The 23,432-nt window shown below is 42.6% G+C and overlaps 1 protein-coding gene across 1 annotated transcript in view; it reads left to right on the top strand.

The window, feature by feature from the left end:
* NPHS1 (NPHS1 adhesion molecule, nephrin) overlaps positions 1 to 15,116 on the top strand; it is a 31,602-nt gene extending 16,486 nt beyond the window's left edge. Inside the window, exons 23-29 of the mRNA XM_090259882.1 lie at positions 694 to 750; positions 2,502 to 2,621; positions 2,755 to 2,779; positions 2,887 to 2,962; positions 3,137 to 3,230; positions 3,327 to 3,442; positions 14,884 to 15,116. Of these exons, the coding sequence (XP_090116008.1) occupies positions 694 to 750; positions 2,502 to 2,621; positions 2,755 to 2,779; positions 2,887 to 2,962; positions 3,137 to 3,230; positions 3,327 to 3,442; positions 14,884 to 15,015 (620 nt within the window). The 3' untranslated portion in view covers positions 15,016 to 15,116. The remainder of the gene's footprint in view (positions 1 to 693; positions 751 to 2,501; positions 2,622 to 2,754; positions 2,780 to 2,886; positions 2,963 to 3,136; positions 3,231 to 3,326; positions 3,443 to 14,883) is intronic.
* The last annotated feature ends 8,316 nt before the right edge of the window (positions 15,117 to 23,432 follow it).

The following is a 23,432-nucleotide window of genomic DNA, read 5'->3' as shown; positions in this document are numbered from 1 at the left end:
AGAGCCTTGTTCAGACAAGCCTGGGTTCAAGTACCAGCTCTGCTAAATCCTACTTATGAGACCTTAGGCAAGTTACTTTACCTCTCTGAACCTCAGTTAAACCTCTTTGAGCCACAGTTTCTAAAAATAAGGTGGGCCTTAGTTTCTGAAAGTAAGGTCTGTCTCAGACCGTTGTGAGGATTAAATGAATTAATATATCTAAAGTGTTTAGACAAAGTAAGTGCTATGTAAATGCTAATTTTTAAGAAATTCTCCCTGCCACTTTCATTTATTTTGCCCCATGAAAGCACCGTCTTTCTCTTTTCCCTTTTCCGACAAAGTAGCCTTTCACCCATGGAAGTAAGGTCACTTCCTCATCTTTAACTTATACCTCTATCAAGGGATCCTGAGAGCAAGCACTTTGTTAGTTAACCTGAAAAATTGACAATTCAGATTAAAAGAAACTTACACACCATAAAGCACTCATCAACAAGTAATTATTATTATAGACATTAGAATGACTATTAATAGTATTGCCATTCTTATCAGCAATTTCCAGCTCTTCTTGAAATATTTCTAAGGAGCCATAAACCAGTTTTCATAAGTCTCAAAATGAGATGAAAAGCTTAATAGGAGACTGAGAAATATTTAAGTCTTATTCCAGATTTTTGGTGTTAATTCACAATTTCTCTATCCACCCCCCCCACCCCCCAGGTCTAGACCAGTCTTCTGAAAAACCTGACTACCAGCTGCCCACAGAGCAGCCTGCAGGCAAGTTCTCAATTCCCTTCAAACCCCTCACTCACCTGAGACTAGAACTTTCTGGTCTCTAACCCTGCCTCCTTGGCCTCATGGACAGAGTCCCTTAAGACTTAGCTCTGTTCTTGTAGGTTCTAACCCATTTCCTTAGTTCTTCCTCTTGCCTGGATATGATAAATTTTCTCTCTTCCTAATTCAGTTTAATTCTGAAAGATTTAGCTGATTTCATGCCCAATGCAGAGCTTGTATCAGTTGGCTTTCACTGTATAACAAACCATTCTAAGCATCAGCCCTTACAGCAACAAGTGTTATTTCTCATGACTTTATGAGTGACTGGACAGTTCTGGTCTGGGCTACAATCAGCTGGTAGCTCAGCTGGGACTGGTTGGTCCAGGATGGCCTCTTCTTCACATATCTGACAATATAGCTCTTGGTTGGGACAATGGAGATAACTGGACCACATGTTTCTCCTTGGCTTGTTCACATGGAGGTGGTCACAGGAGTCCCAAGAACAGCAAGAGAGGGCAAGTTCCAATTTATAAGCATCTTTCAAGTTTCTGATTCTGTCACATTTGCTATTGTCTCTGTGGCTAAAGCAAGTGATGTGGCTCAACTTCAAGTCAAGGTGGAAGGGGACTACTCAGGAATATGGATATAGGGAGAAAATTATGACCATTTTGCAAACAATCTTCTTTAGAGCCTAAGAAAGTTGCAAATGACAGAGATGTGGCTGTTCATGGCATGCATCAAAGGAATTGCTTGGCTCATGAAATTAAAAATTCCAAGTATGCCTGGATTCATGCACTTAAATTTTTCACCAAGGATCTACTTCTCTGCCTCTTTCAACTTTGCCTTCATCTGTGATGGCTTTCTTCTCAGGTTCTTTCATCAAGGGTGCAAAGAAGTTTCACACACTCCTCCAGCTTTCATTCTGCTTCTTAGCAGCCTGAAGAGGAGTGTTGTAAATGTTCTAACAAAAATCCACCTCAAAAAAAAAAAAAAAAAATCCACCTCAGGTCGAATGCTGGTCTCTAAACCAATCACTATGAAAAGATGCTTTTTTTGGCCAGCCTGGACCCCTGTGTTCTCCATGACTCCTGCAGAGCCATACAGGCTGAGAGCAGGGAAGTGGCTATTACATCGAAGGAAAATGAGTATTCTTAGCAGAAGATGGGGAATGAATGCTGAACAGACATCTACTTAGAGGGACTTAGTCTCGTTCTCAGGGATTATAGCTGAGGAGTCTGCTATTGTCTGGGATGTAAGTTTGTGTGAAGAGGAAGTCATTTGAGATGGAGTTAGAAGGGTAAATGAAAGTTGAGAAGAAAGGGCATTCAATGACAGACACTTAATTATTTCAAGGCTTAGGCGTGTATGTTTGCCTCAGTGATTCTGGAAACAGTGTGGTTAGTGTATGTGTCTGGAAGGCCTAATACTGGGGTTTATGGTTGGTGGGCAAGGCTGGAGACATTGGAAGAGGCCAGATCACAGGAGGTCTTGAATACCCTGCTAAGGAGCTGAAGTTCCTGCCTGAGTTCCTACATGGGCTCAGGCAAAGGTAAGACCCTCTACCAGCCGCTTGACTTGAGAAAGGCGCCACCTGCTTTGGGGTAGCAAGGAGTGGACATAAAATCCCATATCTGTTCCCCTGACCTATGAAGAGGGGCTTTGCCTGGTCAGGGACGGTCTTTCTCAGAGAACCCTGCTTTGGGCCTAGAGCCAGTTGTTTTGAGCTCACTGAGAGGGGTACCTTCTGTTCTCAGACTCCTCAGAGCTGCCCATGATGCCTGTGCTGTTTGCTGTTGGGGGTCTTCTGCTGCTTTCTAATGCCTCCTGTGTTGGGGGATTCCTCTGGCAGCAGAGACTGAGGCGTCTTGCTGAGGGTGAGGAGCCTTGCCCTGCTGGGATTGAGGTCCAAGGGTGACAGGGAGCCCTGGGACCACTGCATATTGAATGTCTCCCAGGGCCAGGTGGCCTTATGGAAGTTTCTGACCCCCTTTTTCCCACTTCCCTCAGGCATCTCAGAGAAGTCAGAGGCAGGGTAAGTGGGTATATTTTTCTGTAAGAAAGGCTCTGAGGGATGAAGTTTTGGGTGATGGGTGTCTGAGGGTCAACACCTAACTGCCCTCCATACCTCCATCCTGAAAGGTCAAAGGAGGACCGAATCAGGAATGAATATGAAGAGAGCCAGTGGACTGGAGACCTGGACAATAGAAGCTCCATGGTGAGTTGGGATGCTCCAGGTAGCCTCACTGACAAGGAGCTGACAATGACTAAAATTTTATTAGCTTCAGGTTAATCATTGACCTTTCCAGGGAGTCAAAGGATGAAAAAGACTTTATCTGTCGTGTGTGTGTGTGTGTGTGTGTGTGTGTGTGTGTGTGTGTGGTATTGACAGATTAGTACAACAGATGTGGAACCATATTACCACTCCATGAAAGATTTCAGCCCCCAGCTGCTGCCAACACTGGAGGAGGTATCTTATCACAGAGGTGAGTTTGGACCACATCAGAACTGCCCCACTCATAGATACCCTTGATATCTGGACTAAGTGACCTGATCATTCCTTCTTTCCACTTGAACTCCAGGTTTCACAGGTCTTGAAGAGGAGAATATGGCCTTTTCTGGGCATCTATATGACGAGGTGGAAAGACTGTACACCCCACCTGGGGCCTGGAGACCCCTCTACAATGAAGTACAGTTGGTAAGGAGATTTGTACCTGCAGAATTCTTTCCTGGCTAGTGCTAGAAGCTCACATCTTATTGCTGTATTATTAGTTAGGGTAAGCTAGCTGCTCTAAGGTCTAAAGAAGACAGCCTATTTTTCCTTTTATAATAGTCAGAAGTGAGTGGCCCTGCTATAGGTGGTTATTACAGAATACAAGTTCTTTCCATTGCGGTCCTCTGCTAACCCCTAGTACACCATTCGGGTTTGCATGGATGGGCCATTTCACTGTTGTTTCAACCAATGGAAGAGGTAAAAAGAGAGTAATGGATGCACAATCCTGTTTTATGCTTCATGAGCAGAAATTACACACTCTACTCATTTCCCTGATGAGAATATGGGCACATGGCCACATCTAACTACAAAGGAGGCTGAGAAATGTAATCTAGTTTGGTAGCTATATGCCTTACTACAGTTATATTACTGTGGAAGAAAAAAGGTGTGCATTTTATTGGATAGTTAGCTATCTACACTACAGAGAAAAAATATTCTGGCTCATTCAGTTGAAAAGTCAAGGTGTAGAATTGTCTTCAGGCCTACACAATTGGATCAAGAATTTCCTCCTTAAAGATGTCCCCAGAAAATCCAGATTTGTATCCTATTAGTTGGAAACATTCAAAGAAAGGGAATGCCTCTTTTCCAATAGCTCCAAAGCCCCAATGCTGACATTTGCTGATCCAGCCTGAGTCACATACTCATCACTGAACTGCTGAGGCAGGGGATGGCATCTGCTAATTAGACAGGTCTGGATCCGTGCTCACTCAGGGCATCAGGGAATAGGAGCCAGCCCCACTCTGTCCACTGGATTGAGAGTGGGAAAGGAACAGAGAGCAGGACAGGCAAAAATGACAGGCACTTTGATCAACTAACCCCCACCAACTGCCCCACAATAAGGGAGGTGGAGGGCAGAATACCTGACTTTTGATGTAGCCTTTGCTAATGCTGGCACCTCTGGGCCAAAGATTTCCACCTGTAACATTGTCCTGGATGGGGCACTGTTCTCCCTACCAGGGTGGACTTAGGGAACATAAAATGTTGTTCATGGTGCTGAACCACATGTACACTCTCAGGCACAGATACATTCTGCACACTTTTTTCTGTAAAGGACCAGATACTAGATATCTTGGGCTTTGCAGGATATACCGAGCTCAAAACTACTAAACTCTGTTATTGTAGTGTGAAAGCAGCTACAGACAATACATGGATGGATGACTGTGGCTAAGTTCCAACTAAACACTTTTTTTTTTTTGGACACTGAAATTTGAATTTCATATATCACAAATATTCTTCTTTTTAATAATTTTTTATTTTCGTATATTTTATTGATTATGCTTTTACAGTTGTCCCAATTTCTTTTCCCTTTGCTCCCCTCCACCCAGTACCCCCCTTCTCTGCAGCAATCCCACACCCCTTAGTTCATGTTCATGAGTTGTGCATGTAAGTTCTTTGGCTTTACCCTTTCCTATATTATTCTTAACTCCCCCCTATTTGGTATCTACCAATTATGCTTCTAATACCTGCACCATTTCCCCATTTCTTCCCCTTCTGTCTCCCAGCTGATAACCCTCCAAATGCTCCCCATACCTATGATTCTGTTCCTATTCTGGTTATTTGCTTAGTTTGTTCTGTTTTAATATTTTAAGATTCTGTTGTTGATAGTTGTGGGTTTGTTGTCATTTTAATGTTCTTAGTTTTGATCCGCTTTTTCTTAAGTCCCTTTAAGATTCTAAATGATAGCTTTGCTGGATAGAGTAATCTTGGTTGTAGGTCCTTGCCTTTCATAACTTTGAATAGTTCTTGCCACTTCTTCTTGCCTGCAAAGTTTCTATTGAGAAATCAGCTGAAAATCTTACAGGAACCTCTTCGTAGGTAACTCTCTTCTTTTCTCTTGCTGCTTTTAAGATTCTCTCTTTACCCTTAATCTTTGGCATTTTCATGATGATGTGTCTTGGTGTGGTCCTCTTTGGGTCTAGCTTGTTTGGGTCTTTCTGTGCTTCCTGGATTTGTATGTCTATTTCCTTCACCAAATTTGAGAACTTTTCCTTTGTTATTTTTTCACATAAGTTTTCAATTTCTTGCTGTTCCTCTTCTCCTTCTAGCACTTCTATGATTCAGATGTTGACGTGTTTAAAGTTGTCCCAGAGGTTCCTGAGCCTCTCCTCGTTTTTTTCAATTCTTGTTTCTTCATTATGTACTGGTTGACTGTACAGAATTGATCTGAACCACAGTTTCTTTCCCTTCACCATTGGTTTTGTGTGGATTTTCCTTCATTTCACTTCTTCCCTTCTGCATTTGCCATACTCAAGCATAACTGTCAGGTCTGTGAGCATCTTTATTACCAGTGTTTTGAACTCTGTGTCTGTTATGTTGGCTATCTCCGCATCTGTTAGGTTAGCTATCTCCTCATTGCTTAGTTCTCCCACTGGAATCTTGATCTATTCCCTCTTTTGGGCCATACTTTGTCTCCTCAACTTGACAGGCTCCTGTGTTTGCCTCTGTGTCTTAGGTAGCTATCACACCTGTTATGTTGCAAGGGGCAGAGCCTTAGGTACTCGTCAGTATGGGGCAACCCATTTCACCACATTGTGGTGCTGTATGTGGGGGAGGCATCTGAGAGGGAACAATGCCACTTGCTCAGCACTTGCCCCCTTTCCAGGCACTTCACATGCTTCCCGTATAGGATTGGTGTCCCTCTAGCTGTTGCCCTCATTGTGGTTCCCAGAGTGGGTGAATTTTTGGATGTTCTAGGAGAGTAGGGGCCCTTAAACAAGCAGACTCTGCTGAGAGACCAGCAGTTTCTTCCTCCACCCCAACCCCCACTGGTTTTCACAGTAAGAAGCAATGTGGCTTTATTTCCTCTGCTGCTGGAACCATGAGCTGCGTGGTCTGGTCTGGGACTGGGATAGTTCCCCAGGTGTCCCTCCCTACCTTTTTATCTTATTTTTTGCTAAATTTTATTGATTATGTTGTTACAATAGTTCCAATTTTTTTCCCTTTGCTCCCCTCCGCCCAGTACCCTCCTTCCACCAGCAATCCCACCCCCTTAGTTCATGTCCATGCGTCATGCAAACAAGTTCTTTGGCTTCATCCTTTCCTATATTCTTCTTTTTAAAAATAAATAAATAATTAATTTTTTATAACAATTAAAAATAACAACTCCCCCCTCTCAGACTTAAGACCCTTTATAATCTTATAAAGGACAATGGTCGAAGGTCTCATGCTCCCCTAGCTGCTTCAAGCTGGACATGGCCGTCATCCTACCTACCCATGGGTCCAGAAATCCCTAATAAGAGGGTGTGAAGGGGAGGGTAGTCTCCCCACATGGGAAAGGATGTTGCAGACTCCAGGTCAGTTGGCTGTCCCTGGACCATGGCATGCTTGGTTTAACAGGCTGGCATCCTTGTTGTATTCTGGGGGCAATAGATTTGGCAACAGGATTAAAAGGCATCATTCAATCCATAACCACTCAATGTTAAAAGGCAGAGATTAATTCTTCAATGTACCATATTAGAGGGAAAGGGGAAAAACAAAGACTCTTTGGAGGAAGGTGTGCAAGGCATGTCACACCTGTCCAAAACCCTTTTGTCCACTATACTTAGTTTGGGCTGAGGGGAATATTTTAGGTTTCCCCCCTCTCAGACCTCTGGGCCCTTTCTGTATAAGCCTTTAGGATAGAAAAGAGAAACGAGTTTTAAAGTGAAGCCCACAGACCAGCCCATGCTCCACCAACCCAGCCACTTAGTTCAGCCAAACCGTTGAGTCTCAGGAGGCAGCAATGCAGACAAGACTAAGTGAGGCTTATATGTATGGACAGTCACTTAGGGAATGAGATCATAGGCTTATGCTCTATGAAAATGGAACACACATGTTAATTTATGCAGCATAACCCACAAACCAGTCTCTATATCTACAAGACTCTCTTATTGGAAAGACATCCAGCTGCAAGGCATTTGACATTCTTCTTGCCTGTAAATTAAGCATCTTTGATGATGTCACAGACCTAGTTTAACTTTCAAATGAAACCTCCCTACCTTTTTAAGTGTGTGACTGTACTTTCCCCTGGCCAGCCACAGCTGCTGTCACCACCACTGCCAACTCCATATTGCTTCCTCACTTTCGTGGCTCCACCCCTCCTTGCTGTCTGGATGAATATTTCTTTTTTATATCTTTGTTTGTTGGACTTCCATGCAGCTCTATTTTCTGAAACTTCTGGTTGTCTCCAATTTTGAGGTAGTTGTATTCCTTCTTAGCTGTGGAGGAGATGCAGCGTGTCTACCTACACCTCCATCTTGGCCAGAAGTCCTATTCTTCTTTTGATACTTCCCTAGCAATAAAAAATATATAAAACCATCCTCATCTTTTGGACAGTACAAAAACAGTTGGCAGGCCATATTAGGCCCATGGCAAATCTGCTGTAAAGTTTGCTGAGGTGAAATAATCATTTTCTCCCAATCTTAGGGTAAAGCACATCTCTAGGAAGGACCACCCTACATGGACTTTTTCCTTTTCTATTTTGATAAGGAAATATTTTGGCAATTCATAGGACTGACAGAATCATGACTTACATTCCACAATTCCCATAACCGTTATCATGGGCTTCTTTTTAAAATATGCTTTATTGATTATGCTATTACAGTTGTCCCAATTTCTTTTCCCTTTTTTCCCCTCCACACAGTGATCCCCGTCCCTTCCGTTGTTCCCCCCACTTAGTTCATGCCCAATGGTTGTGCATATAGTTCTTCTCAACATCTTCCTGTCTACTCCACTGCCTCCTACTATGCTTCTTAATTCCTGTGCCATCTCCCTCCCTTTCTTCTCTTCCCCGTCCCAGCAGACCTCCCCCACTAAAGTTCCCCATACCTATAATTCTTGTCCCACTCTCGTTGCCTACTTAGTTTGCCTTTGTTTTGCTTCCCTAGCTTCTTCTTCTTCTTTTTTTTTTTTTTGAGTTTAAACGATTTATTTGGCCAGCTGCAAACAGGCGGGCTGAGACCAAAGCGGCATCAGCCTCGAACTATAACAAGGCCGGGCTTCTTCTTTTTTTTTTTTTTTTTAAGTATATTTTATTGATTATATTGTTACAATAGTTCCAATTTTTCCCCTTTACTCCCCTCCACCCAGCACCCCTCTCCCCCAGCAATCCCCCCTCAAGTCCGTGTCCATGGTTCATACATATAAGCTCTCCCGCTTCACCCTTTCATAATTCTTCTTCTTCTTCTTTTTTAATAAATAAATGATTAATTATTTTAACAATAAAAAATAATAATCCCTCCCTCTCAGATATTAAGACCCTTTATAATCTTATAAAGGACAATGGGCAAAGGTCTCAAGCTCCTCTAGCTGCTTCAAACTGGACATGGTCGTCATCCTATCTACCCTTGGGTCCAGACATCCTTAATAAGAGTGGGGATGTGGAGGGGAGGGTTGCCTTCCCACATGGGGAAGGATCGTGCAGACTCCAGGTCAGTTGGCTGTCCCCGGACAATGGCGTGCTTGGTTTAACAGGCTGGCATCCTTGTTGTGTTCTCCTCATTCTTCACCAACCCAGCCACTTAGTTCAGCCAAACCGTTGAGTCTCAGGAGGCAGCGCTGCAGACAGGATTAAGTGAGGCCTATGCATACAGACAGTCATTCAGGTAATGAGATCATAGGCTTATGCCCTTTGAAAACAGAAAACACATGTTAATTTATGTAACATAACCCACATACAAGTCTCTAAATCTGTAGGACTGTTTTATCGGAAAGACATACAGTTGCAAGGCATTTGACATTCTTCTTGCCTGTTACTTAAATATCTTTGATGATACCACAGACATAGTTTAACTTTCAAGTGAAAACATATTTTAAATGAAAAGAGACTTTAAAGATGGTTAGCTGCACTACTTTATAGTCTATCACTGATCATTGTGATTTTCCTTGAATAATGATTTTTCTCCCTAAGATTACCCTTCTTGTCATTAAAGGGACTGCATTAAGTCCATTTTTAATTTATCCTGTTAATTTGCATAACCACAACAAGAGCAGCAAATTATCACTTATGATCTTTAGTTCTGCTTTGCTGGAACTTACGCAATGAACATTTAGGGTGACCTTCAGTTTGCCCTTCAGGGCACAGAAGCTGAGCCACATACCTGGCATTCAGCCTTGCCTGTACACACCTGTCTTTTCCAAGTCTTTCTGGTTTTTCATTGTGCCTTAAGGTCCCTTCTAGCCATCTTTCAGGAAAACAACCTTCGTTCCTTCCCTTAAAAGATTGCTGTGGACCGCACAACCAACCATGGTACCAGGCCTTTTATCTCGTGGGCTTTTATTACCTTCGAAAGTCATTCCCAGTTCCTCAGGGCTTTTTGGTAACAACCTGAGCCCAAGCATGTCTCCTTTAGGCTTGACATTCCAGTCAAAGACTTGGTCAAAAAAAAAAAGAACCCCTATTAACAACTGGTCTTATTAGTACTTACTTCTGTAGAATGCTAAACTCTGGAGGGATCAGATAGGGAGAAAAATATACAACATGAAGGAAAATTCTTGTCCTAATATTCACTGAACTGGCATTTTCATTCTTCATATTTTCATTTTTCCCCCACTAAAAATTTTTTTGTTTGTTTTTCCATTACAGTTGTCCCACTTTTTTCCCCCTCTTGCTTTCCTGCACCCTGCCCCTCCCTTCCCCCACATTCAGTCCCCACTCAGTTGCCCATGTCCGTGGGTCATTTATACATGTTCTTTGACTAGACTCTTCCCCTTCTTACCCACTTCTCTCCCTCCTGCCTCCCCCCTTGTTATTGTTTGTGTTGCTCATTAGTTTCCTGTAATAGGTGACAGCATAAGGTATTTTTCTTCTGTTGCCTGGCTTATTTCGCTAAGCATAATTCTCTCTAGTTCCATCCATGTTGTTGCAAATGGTAGAAGTTCCTTCTTTCTTTCTGCTACATAGTACTCCATTGTGTCAATGCACCACAGTTTTTTGATCCACTCATCTACAGACGGGCACTTAGGTTGTTTCCAGCACTTGGCTATTGTAAATAGTGCTGCTATGAACATAGGGGTGCATAGGTTCTTTTGGATTGATGTTTCAGGATTTTTCGGATATAATCCTAGCAATGGAATTGCTGGTTCTAAAGGCAGTTTCGTTTTTAGTTTTTTGAGGAAATTCCAAACTCTTTTCTATAGTGGCTGTACCAGTCTGCATTTCCACCAGTAATGCACCAGGGTTCCCATTTCTCCGCATCCTCTCCAGCACAAGTTGTTTGTTGATTTGCTGATGATGGCCATTCTGACTGGTGTGAGGTGGTATCTCATTTTGGTTTTTATTTGCATCTCTCTGATGGCTAGTGATGTTGAGCATTCTTTCATATGTCTATGGACCCTCTGTGTGTCCTCTTTGGAGAAGTGTTTGTTCAGGTCCTTTGCCCATTTTTTAATTGGGTTGTCTGTCTTCTTGGTGTTGAGTCGTATGAGTTCTTTATATATTTTGGAGATCAATCCCTTGTCTGAAATTTCATTGGCAAATATGTTTTCCCATATGGTTGGTTCCCTTTTCATCTTGCTGATGTTTTCTTTTGCTGAGCAGAAACTTTTTAGTTTGATGTAGTCCCATTTGTTTATTCTTTCCTTTATTTCCCTTGCTTTAGGAGATATATCAGTGAAAATGTTGCTACGTGGGATATCTGAAACTTTCCTGCCTATGTTTTCCTCTAGGACTTTTATGGTATCACGGCTTACATTTAAGTCTTTGATCCATTTTGAGTTTATTCTGGTGTATGTTGTAATTTGGTGGTCTAGTTTTATTTTTTTGCATGTCCCTGTCCAGTTCTCCCAACACCATTTGTTGAAGAGGCTCTTTTCACTCCATTTGATGTTTCTTCCCCCTTTATCAAATATTAGTTGACCATATAGACCTGGGTTTATTTCTGGGCTCTCTATTCTGTTCCATTGATCTATATGTCTGTTCTTATGCCAGTACCAGACTGTTTTGATTACCGTGGCCTTGTAGTATAGTTTGATATCAGGTATTGTAATTCCTCCTACTGTGTTCTTCTTCCTCAAAATTGCTGTGGCTATTCGGGCTCTTTTTTGGTTCCATATAAATTTTTGAAGTATTTGTTCTAGGTCTGTGAAGAATGTCATTGGTACTTTAATAGGGATTGCATTGAATCTATAAATTGCTTTGGGTAGTATGGACATTTTAATGATGTTGATGCTTCCCATCCATGAGCATGGTATATGCTTCCATTTATTTGTATCTTCTTTAATTTCTTTCTTCAGTGTTATGTAGTTTTCTGAGTACAGGTCTTTTACCTCCTTGGTTAAGTTTATTCCAAGGTACTTTATTTTTCTTGTTGCTATGGTAAATGGGATTTTTCTTTCAGTTTCTATCTCTGAGATTTTATTGTTGGTGTACAGAAATGCCTTCGATTTCTGAATATTGACTTTGTACCCTGCTATTTTGCCGAATTCACTCATTAGGTTGAGTAGTTTTTTTGTGGATTCTATAGGGTTTTCTATGTACGCTATCATGTCATCTGCAAATAATGACAGTTTTACTTCCTCTTTTCCAATTTGGATGCCTTTTATTTCTCTTTCTTGTCTGATTGCTGTGACTAGGACTTCCAAGACTATGTTGAATAGGAGTGGAGAGAGTGGACATCCTTGTCTTGTTCCTGAGCTTCCCTAGCTTCTGTTGTTGGTTGTTGTGATACAGTTTTCATTTTAATGTTCATAGCTTTGATCCTCTTTCTCCTAAACAAGTCCCTTTAACATTTCATATAGCGTGGTTCGGATCTGATGAACTCCTTCAATTTTACTTTGTCCTGGAAGCACTTTCTCTGCCCTTCTATTCTAAATGACAGCTTCGCTGGATACAGTAATCATGGTGGTAGGTTTTTGCTTTTCATTACTTTGAATATTTCTTGCCAGTCCCTTCTTGCCTGCAGAGTTTCTTTAGAGAAATCAGCTGATAGTCTTATTGGGATCCCTTTGTACATAATTCTCTTCCTCTCACTTGCTGCTTTTAAGATTCTCTCTTTATCCTTAATTTTTGACATTTTGACTATAATGTGTCTTGGTGTGGTTCTCCCTGGGTCCAGTTTTTTTGGAACTCTCTGTGCTTTCTGGACCTGTAAGTCTATTTCCTTCCCCAAGTTAGGGAAGTTCTTCATTATTTTTTTACATAATTTTTCAAGTTCTAGTTCTTCTTCACCTTCTGGCAACCCTATGATTTGGATGTTGACCCGCTTTTAGTTGTCCCATAGGTTTCTGAGCCTCTCCTCATTTTCCTCACCTTTTGTTTCTTCTTTCTGCACTGGTTGACTGTTTGTTCCTTCTCTATGTTCCGATTTGTTAATTTAATCCCTGGTTTTCTTTCTCTGACCACTAGTTTTGTATGTGTTTTTGTTCATTTCAGCAGGACTAGCCTTCATTCCTTCCCTGTCTTGTTTCAGATCTGGTGTTATGTCTGTAAGCATTTTTATAACCAAAGCTCTGAACTGTGCCTCATTAGATTAGAAATTTGCTGTCTGGTCAGCTGCCTCACCAGGATCTCTATCATGATCTGTGCCATCCTGACAGTTTTGTGTTTACCTTTGTTTCCTGGGCGGGGTTGTCACACCTCCTATGCTATAGGGGGTGGAGCCCCGTACACTCGTCATAACTGGGTGACCGTTCTTACCACGCTTTGGTGTTTTCTGTGGGGGTGGGGTCCAAGGTGGATTCCTGCCATTCACTCTCCGCTGAGAGACCAGGAGCCTTCTCCTCTGTCCCCAACCCCTCTGGGCCTCATAGTCCAAGGCAATGGGGGTCTGCCTTCCCCGGCTTTGCACTCGCAAGCTGATGGGTCTGGTCTGCAGATGGGGGTGCTCCGCAGGCTCTTCTCCCTCCCCTTATATACGGGTGTCTGTGCTTACCACTGTCCTGCCGCTGTTGCTGCTGCAGCTGCCGCCAGCATGGCTTGACCTCTCTGCCCTGGCTTCACCCCTCCTACCCATCCGGATGAGCACCACTTCATTATAACTTCATATGTTGGACTTCCATTTATCTTCTGGAACTTCTGGTTATTTCTGGTTTTATGGTAGTTGTATTCCTTCTTAGTTGCAGAGGGAGATGGAGCATGGCCTGCATCTTGGCTGGAAATCTCCTGTGTGTGTTTGCTTCTGTGTCTTAGGTAGAGCTATTGCTCCTGTTACATTGTAAGGGGTGGAGCCTTAGGAATTTGTCAGTACAGGGCGACCTGTTTCACCACATTGTGGCGCTGTATACTGGGAAGGAGTCTGAGAGGGAATAATGCTGCTTGCTCAGCACTCGCTCCTTTTGCAGGCACTTCTCCCACTTTTGTATGGGACTGGTTCCTCTCTAGCTGTTGTCCTGCTGTCGTTCCCAGAGTGGATGGGTCTGCACATGTTCTAGGACTGTGGGGGCCCTTTAAACAAGCAGACTCCGCTAGAGACTGGCAGTTTCTACCTCTGCCCCAACCCCCACTGGGTTGCACAGTCAAAAGCAATGAGGCTTGATTTTCCCCAGTACTGGGACTGTGAGCTGTGTGGTCTGGTGAGAAGCTGGGAACGCTCCCCAAGTATCCCTCCTGACTTTTTAAAATGTGTAACTGTGCTTTCTGCCGGCCTGCCGCCGCCGCCGCTGCTGCCACCACCACATCGCATCCTTCCCGCTCCAGATGTGCCCCTCCTACCTGTATCGATGAGTATTTCTTCTTTATATCTTTGTTTGTTGAACTTCCATGCAGTCTGATTTTCTGGAACTTCTGGTTGTTTCTAGTTTTGAGGTAGTTGTATTCCTTCTTAGTTGTGGAGGGAGATATAGCATGTTTGCCTATGCCTCCATCTTGGCTGGAAGTTCCTATCATAGGCTTTTAAAAGTTTCATATATCTGACATTTAAATTATTTTCCTAACAGGAAATCATGAGATATCTTGGGCTTGCTTAAAAACATTCCAGTTAGGGCCCTGACTGCTGTGGCTCAGTGGATTGAGTGTCAGACTGCGAGCCAAGTGTCGCTGGTTCAATTTCCAGTCATGGCACATTACTAGGTTGCACATCAGGTCCCCAGTTGGGGGCGCGAGTGAGGGGCAACCACACAGTGATGTTTCTCTTACTCTCTTTCTCCTTTCCTCTCTCTCTAAAAATAAAATAAATAAACAAACAAACAAATAAATAAATAAACATTCCAGTTAGTAGGGATAGAGAATAAGAATATAAAGATATAGATAAATCAAGATTGACCGAAATTTGGTATTATTGAAGCTAAGTGATGAGTATATGGGGGTTAATGATATGTTGGGATTTCCCCCATAACTAGAAGGTAAAACATTTTTTTTTCTCTGAGAAGTTGAGTATGTGTATGTATGGGGAGCTGCAATGATTACCCACAGGACATCTCTTTACAGTTCTAACTCCACCTTTGTTTCTCAGGGCCCCTGTGACCTCCGTTGGCCTGAGGACAAATATGAGGATCCAAAAGGAATCTATGATCAGGTGGCAGGAGATTTGGACCCCGTGGAAACTGATTCTCTACCCTTTGAGCTGAGGGGACATCTGGTGTAACAGGCTTCTCAACACTCTTTTCCTACACCTGCAGGACATAACATTTCAGTGGTCCTTTTCATTCTAACCTGGGATGAGCTTGTTAAGTGAGCTCTATAAGACACAAAGGGACTGGACTTTTTCAGAAAAGGACATGGGGATGTGTGTGTACATGACAGAAAAAGGATTCAAGCTGGTGTCAGAGTATAAACAAGGTTCCTCCTTGGGTCAGCTTTAGAAACTAAACTTCTCCAAAGGGACACAATGAATTGTAAAACACATTTCAAAAATGAAAAGTTATTTTGAGGGTTTTTATGCTTTTTCAGAAATGAGAAAAGATATATTAAAAACTCAGATCGTTTAAAGTTTAACTACATCTGAAATAGCTAATAATAACTGGAATTTATGAACTATTGTTGTGTCCTACTTGTTTTATTATTTTCCAGTTACCTAAAATATGATGTATAAACTATGACACACATATGAACAAAAATAGTTTCTATAAGAAATAAAATAGACTATCAAAACAAACTAGACACAGAAGAATACATACTGTGTTATTTCACTTACAGAAATTCTAAAACAGGTGAAGTTAATCTATGGTGAGCAGATCAATCATTGTCTGGGGCCATGAAAGGGAATTGACTGTAAAAGGCCATGGGAGAATTTTTTTTTGAGAAGGGGTGATAAAAATATTTCATATCATGAGTATGGTGTTAGTTACATAGGTGTATAAATTTGTCAAAGATCATTCAACTGTGTGGTTAACATGTGTGCATTTTGTGGTACATAAATTATATCTCAATAAGGGTGACTTTAAAAGCAAGCTCCATAATAAAGCAGCACAGCAAGATAATTTTTATCCTTTATATTGAATAACAGAAAAAGGTAACTGTGAAATATGTTTCCATGGAGGACAGACTATAGGTAGGTATAATCTTTCTTTAGATCTCCACTCCTACTTTATTCATAATATTATCAAAACTGCCCTGGCTGGTGTGGTTCAGTTGTTTGGAGCATCATTCTTTAACCAAATGGTTGCAGGTTTGACTCCAGGTCAGGGTGCATACCTAGGTTGCATGTTTGGTCGCCTGTCTGGGTGCATACTGGAGGCAATCAATTGATGTTTCTCTCTTGCACTGATGTTTCTCTATCTCCTTTACCCCTTCTCTCTCTAAAAAGCAATGAAAAAATGTCCTCAGGTGAGGATAAATAATAATAATATTATTATTATCAAAACTGTTAAAATGCTTGTCCATATATTACACTGAGGAACAATTTTTAACGTAATTCCTGTTGAGTTTGATTATTCAACTGTTTAGACTTAAATGGGCATGCTGATTTCAAAACTGCAGTTAGTTTTCTTCTATCACATCAAGTTTTTTTTCTGTACAGCTTATCTTAATGTGACCACTCTAGGCTGGATCGAGCCTGGACTGAGGGAAACACTAGTGCTCTCCTATTGGCTGAGAGCAAACCTCCCTCGAGTAGAGAGGGGTGGGGAATGACCTTGGAGACCAGCAACAGGTTCATACTTGTCTAGGCTATTCAGTTACACATGAGACAGTGTGGTGAGAGGCTGTGTGCTGCTCTATATAGTGAATCGTATTCTGGAGTGCAGTCCGAGTTCTATTCTGTATACAAGTAGTTAGCCAAATTTATTTTTTTAATTTACATGCGTACTTATTTCCTTTCCTTCAGATCATGTCTGCCTCTGCTATTTCTCATTGTAAGTACCTAAACAACCCTGATTCATTTTGTTATAACTGTGGCGGTTTCACCATTCCCAGTCAAAGGACAAACATCAGCGCATTTGTCAGGCAAGCCTATTTTGCATATTTTAAAGTAAAATTTGGTGATCAAGATAAGTCTTGGGCCCCTCACAAGGTGTGCAAACAATGTGTCGAGAGTTTATGGATGTGGACGAAGGGAATACGTGATAAATTTCCATTTGGTATACTTATAGCTTGGCGAGAACCCAGATATCATTCAAGTGACTGTTACTTTTGTATAGTGAAAACGTCAGGATATAACAAGAAAAATAAATGTAAAACAGAGTATCCTAATCTACCATCAGCTCTATGCCCAGTGCCTCATTCAGCTGAAATCCCAGTGCTAGTTTTCATTGGAACTACCCTCTTTCAAAAAACAGGAGTATGGTGAAGAACTAAGTGACAGCAACAATGTAGATTTTGAAATTGAAGATGGCTCAGTTCGTAAGAGATTTGATCAGCATGAGTTAAATGACTTGGCACGAGATTTGGGACTATCTAAAAGGCTTCACAACTCCTAGCATCAAGACTGCATGAGAAAAAACTTGCTTGAAAAGGGAGTGAAGGCATCTTACTTTCGATCAAGAGAAAGTACATTTCTGTAGTACTTTCAAAGTGACAGTGGGTTTGTGTATTGCCATAACATACATGGTTTAATGGAGAAATTGGGAATTCCAATCTATAATGCAACTGAATGGCAACTGTTTATCAATAGCTCAAAGTGGAGCTTGAAGTGTGTCCTCCTCCATAATGGCAATTTATTTCCTGCAGTCCCAATTGGCCATTCAGTTTGTTTTCATGAAGAATATGAAGACTTAAAGAGAGTCATTGATCTGTTGCAATATCACAAGCACAATTGGATCATCTGTGTTGACCTTAAAATGGTCTGCTTCCTTCTTCATCAGCAATGCAGATACACCAAGTGTCTCTGTTTTCTGTGTATATGGGACAGCAGAACTCGTGAGAAGCATTGGGTGGGGTTGAATTGGCCTCCAAGATCTTGTTACAGAACCCCTGGGCTTCTCCAATTGAAAACAAACCCACGGGCTCTTTAGTTAGGGGCCCGATTGCCCGCCGCCAAAATTATAACTCTCAATACCAGAGTTTAGTGAAAAGAAAAAGGATTGTTTATTTAACAGTTATATAGATTTAGTTAATTTGCGGATTTCTGTTGTTAAGTCTTATGCTCTTTAAAACACCCACAAACACATATCCTTGCCTCCCCCCCTTCCAAACCAGGCTAGTTTTAGGAAAGTTAGAGAAACCATTTCCCTACTTTCCAAACACAGTTCAGCTTTACCAGAAGCTGCCAATCACTCAATCTGATTGGGGAGGTCCTTTCTGTGCTGTGATGTCCTCCAGCTCTCACTGCAGAACCACCTGGATTCTCAGCCTCCTTGCAAACTGCCTTCTTCCTGCAAACCGCATGGATCCCCTCTCCTCAAAACCGCATGGCGAGAGTCTCTTAAAGCAGCCTGGAGACCCCTTCTCCAAGCCACATGGAGAAGGCCCCTTCACCAAGCCACGTGGAGGGAGCACACGACAGAGCGAGAGAGCGAGAGCGAGCGCGCGAGTGAGAGAGAACTAAAATATCCGCAGCTGCTTATGTATCCCTGACTGTGTCCTCTGACGCAGTGGGCGTTGCAAACAGTTCGGATCATTCACAGAACCTTACATAGGCTCTGTGTGCTTTCTCCATACTGTCCCCTGGGTCAAGACTCCTCCCATCTACCTGAGGCTTTGGATGCATTAAAGCCATTTTGCATAAAAAAGACACTAGCCACCAGCCTCAGGCATGTGGAGGCATTCTAAGAGCTGCTTCCTTCTCCCCATCCCCCAGCTGCAAACTCTGGGGATTTTTGGAACACCCCTGTTTCTGTAACATGGCCAGGGGACAAAATATGCTAATAATGCAGGTCCTGGGTTGCTCTACCGTTTGGGCAAGGGTCTCCAAGGGAATTTCAGACAGGGAGTGGATCTCTTTCTGTACTTCCTACTTCCTCTTTGCCATTGTCTGAATCAACGTAGCAGATATCTATTGCTTCTGTCTGACAAAAATCTAGTTTCTCTTAACTTATATAAATATTGTTGAATAAGACAAGCTCCTGATTACACCAAGCCCTTGGATCCAGCTGAACATGAAGTCAGACCTACTCTTGGACTAAATTCCCCTCCTGCTTAAGTCCATTTGAATGGTGTCTTCAGTTAGTTAGGGTCATAAATTACCCTCTTTCTTAAGCCAGTTTGAATAAAGTTTTTAGTTAACTGATACAAAAATAATTTGCAAAGGGCAGAAACTCATTCAAACTAGTAAAGCTAAAAAAGCATTTACTTTATTAGTTACTAAGAGAAAAATAGTACTCTTACTGTGGAGGTAACCTGACAGATGTCACCTTAACCAAATGATCAAAGTTACCATTAACAGGTATAGGGCAAATTGACATAGGCCTCCTGATATGAAATATGGAGGACACACATGCTATATTGCAAGGCTATTGTGAGTCTGGAGTCGCCAGGAAATCAGGAGAGGGCAGGGAGTTTATAGCAAAGCAATTGATTTATTGGGAAGACTCTCCAGTGAGAGGAAGGATTAGTCAGATTAGGACCAATTCCCATCAGAAAGGGATTCAGATACTGGTTTTAAAAGCAACAAACTGCACTAGGGGTAAGTGTATGTTGTATAAGTTCTTATTGGTTACTTTCTATATTTTAGTGTGTTGTTCCCTTATTGGCTAGGGGGTTTCTCTTTGGGTACTGTAATACCCTTTTCCTTCCAGGCATTGGGATGAAGAAACAGTCTCAAGGTTTTCCTTTTCCCAGCTAGTGGAGATGATACACACAGACTTTCAAGAGCTACCCCATTCCTACACTATCATAGTTTACTTGTGTTGTTCAGAATGTCTGGTGCCTTATCAGACAAAGCTCAGGATTACTGCATCAGCGGTTGAGACACATCTTCCTCTGCTTCAATGGCAAGGGTCCTGCCTTTGTTTTTGGGTTATTCTGCTCTTTTCTGCACCTTCCTGTTTTTCAGTTCTGGGTTGTTAGTTCTGTTACCTATCATTTCCATCTTCTTATTTTATTAAAATTGGAAAAACAACGTGGGGGTAAAGTGAAAGAGAGAGAGATATTGGGGAAGAAGGTTGTCGATTTCAGCCTAACTGCTTCAAGCTGAGACAGGGCGTAGTATTATGTGGGCATGGTAACCTCTCTCTCTAGTGAAGCAGTTGTCTTGTCAGATATTGGTTGGTACCATCAAAGGAGAAGAAGAGTCTGAGTGGTTTCAGCTGTTGCTGCTTCTACTGTTTTGCTAATAAGAAGATAAAAAGAATTATAATGATGGGGCATATTTAGAGTAAAATGTCTGCAAGAAGTAGAACAAGTATAAAGGAATAAAAATAGATCTGTTCGGAAGTAAAAACCTGTAAGTCCCCCTGGAGCCACAGGTCAGTGATGATTTCACAAAGATTGGAGCAAAGATTTGGAAGAAGAAAAAGAGCTTGATTTAGGTTCATAGGGCTGTTTGTCTCACCCAGTTCAAGTGATTTTCACCTTTAGATCTCCCATAGGGATATAGGATAGAGAAGGCATGGGGAGGGGTCCTTGTCCTCCAGAGTTGGGGTGAGCTGGGAAGACTTCTCAGGCTCATCTTTCTCCATGGGCCTGGTTGATTCAGAGATGTCGACCTGTTCTGTGAGTTTGAGATGGGAGAGATGCACCCAAGGGGTGATTCCTACTAGCTTTGCTGCTGTGGGGGTAGTGAGAAGAACTAGATATGGGCCTGTCCATACTGGGGAGAGTTAAGCATTTAAACAATGGCAGTTATTCCCTGGGAGAGAGCTGAGAGTGTAGAACACCCCCCTCTCTTTGCTCTGAGCTAGAGAAAGAGAAAAAAAATTATTCTTGGTGATTGGAAAGAGAGAAAAAATTATTCTGCATTCCTTCAGTGTGCTCAAAAGAGGGCTGTTCTTATTATTCAGTGACCTTGACAACTTTCACAGAAGCTACAGAAGAGGCAGGGGAGATGGCAAGCTTGGCATGGCTTGTTTCTGGGACTGCAGCTCCTAGGTCTAAAATTTACAATGTTTCAAAGACTTATATGCCTACTTTTCCTTGTTATTTCTATTCCACTTCCATCTCCCTCCTTGAGTTACCCACTCCAATGTCCTTCCTTCTGATGCCATGCACGAATGTGGCATATATCTCTTTCCTTTATTCCTTAATACTCTTCTCCTTCACAATCCTTCACCTTCTTAATTCCTTCTTTCTCCTTCCTTTCCCTTCACTTTCTTAATTCCTTCTCTTTTTCCTTCCTTCCCCCTACACAATCCTTCTTCAACTTCCACAGACCATCTACAACTTACTCGGACTTTATGCAACATAATAAGTCCTTTAAAACTTAAGCCCGATTAAGTTGCTAAATATTTGACCTAGGGAGTATATTATGAAATAAAGACAAGGAAACTTATGAATGAAGCAAATCTGAGCAAGGAAAAGAATAATTAGGATGCAAATTGAAGTGCTAGAGAATGGAGGTGCTGCAAGAAAGCCATCTGGGGGAGAGATCCTTCAAAGCCACCAAGGGGACAGAGTTGCGAGAAGCTACCAGGGGTAGAGAGATGTCTTGAGTTTGGTTAGGATATCTCAGCCTTAAAGAGGAACTGGGCATGAGGACAAGATGAGGATAGAATGTGTAAAAATGTGATGTCCAGTGTGGCAAAATAGGGAAGGGGTCTCCTACGGTTTGCTTAGCCTTCTGTCAATTTCAACAACAGAGATGGAGGAAGGAGTTAAAGGCCCCGGAAATTCTGGCAGAACTAAAAATATGGCTCCCATATCAAGGATAAAGGAGATGGGCTTACCTGCCACTCGTGTGGTTTCACTGGGTTTAGTGGCAGTGATGGTGAAGGTCGGGGCTCCTGAACCTGGGTCCCATCAGTCCTCCGTGGCTTGATCAAGCAGGTCTAGGGTGGTGAATCCTGGTCCTGGTGTTACAGAAACAGGGGAGTCCAAAAATCCCCAGAGTTTGCTGCTGGGGAATGGGGAGAAGTAAGCAGCTTTTCAAATGCTTCCACATGCCTGAGGCTGGTGGCTACTGTCTTTCTTATGCAAATGACTTTAATTCATCCAAAGCCTCAGGCAGATGGGAGGAGTCTTGAACCAGGGGACGGTATGGAAAGCACACAGAGCCTACGTAAGATTCTGTGAATGGTCAGAACTGTTTGCAACGCCCACTGCATCAGATGACGCAGTCAGGGATATATAAGCAGCTGCAGACATTTTAGCTCGGACTCTCTCTGGCTCTCGCTCTCTGACTCGGGTTCTCACTCACGCTCTGGCTCTGGCGCTCTGACTCTCTCTCTGCGCGCTCGCGCACTCGCTCTTGCTCTCTCGTGTGCTCCCTCCACATGGCTTGGTGAAGGGGCCTTCTCCATGTGGCTTGGAGAAGGGGTCTCCAAGCTGCTTTAAGAGGCTCTAGCCATGCAGTTTTGAGAAGGAGAGAAGATCCACGCAGTTTGCAGGAAGAAGGCAGTTTGCAAGGAGGCTGAGAATCCAGGCGGTTCTGCAGTGAGAGCTGGAGGGCACCACAGCACAGAAAGGACCTCCCCAATCAGGATTGAATGATTGGCAGCTGCTGGTAAAGCTGAACTGTGTTTGGAAAGTAGGGAAACGGTTTCTCTAACTTTCCTAAAACTAGCCTGGTCTGGAAGGTGGGGAGGCAAGGATATGTGTTTGTGGGTGTTTTAAAGAGCATAAGACTTAACAACAGAAATCCACAAATAACTAAATCTATATAACTGTTAAATAAACAATTCTTTTTCTTTTCACCAAACTCTGATATTGAGAGTTATAATTTTGGCGGCGGGCAATCGGGCCCCTAACTAAAGAGCCCGTGGGTTTGTTTTCAATTGGAGCAGCCCAGGGGTTCTGTGACACTGGGTTCACTGTTGGGGAGGGGAGTCTCATCCCTCGGTTAGAGGCCGATGGACAGTCAACCTTCCAATGTCTTGTCTTGTGGCAGAGAGGATAAGGACCGAGTGGAGGCTGACGATTAGAACAGAACTTTGCCCAGTTGCCTTCCTTGCCGCACCTAAAGCGGGGACCTGGGGGAGTCCCCAAAGGATTTTTTCCATCTTTGCTGCAACCCTTAGGGGCCTTTCCCGCGACCCTTAGGGCCCTTTCCCGAGACACTTAGGGGCCTTTCCCTGGAGGGCAGTAGCCAACAATAAGTAGCTGGTGCCCTCTTTTTCCTCCTCCTTTTCCTTTGTTTTAATTCCTGTAACATTCTCTCTATTGTTGAAAACCTGGAAGGCTGCCTTAATTAGGAACCCCTGTGAGGCCCATGGGCCATCCTCCAGTTTTCTGAGTTTTTGTCTGATATCAAGGGCAGACTGGCTTATAAAATGAGAGTTTAAGTACAGGTTTCCTTCTACTGAGGTGGGAATAAAATTAGTATATTTAAGATGCCGTGGCAGCAGCCCAAATACACGACCTTTTTCCTTCGAGGTGGTAGTTGAAGTGAGTATGACACTAATATGCTGATAAGTGAGATCATATGTCTGTGTGAGATACCTACACTCCTTAATTAATTCGGTTGGATCTTCAGAAAAGGAGCCCAGTCTTTGTTCATTCTGAGCTAAATCAGAGAGAGAGATGCAAAAGCAG

The sequence above is a fragment of the Furipterus horrens genome, unplaced genomic scaffold (genome assembly GCF_987537825.1).
Source record: "Furipterus horrens unplaced genomic scaffold, mFurHor1.1.pri manual_scaffold_13, whole genome shotgun sequence".
In the NCBI taxonomy this organism is placed as follows: domain Eukaryota; kingdom Metazoa; phylum Chordata; class Mammalia; order Chiroptera; family Furipteridae; genus Furipterus; species Furipterus horrens.
Note: the sequence above shows the minus strand (reverse complement) of the source record. Positions and strands in the feature narration are given on the sequence as shown.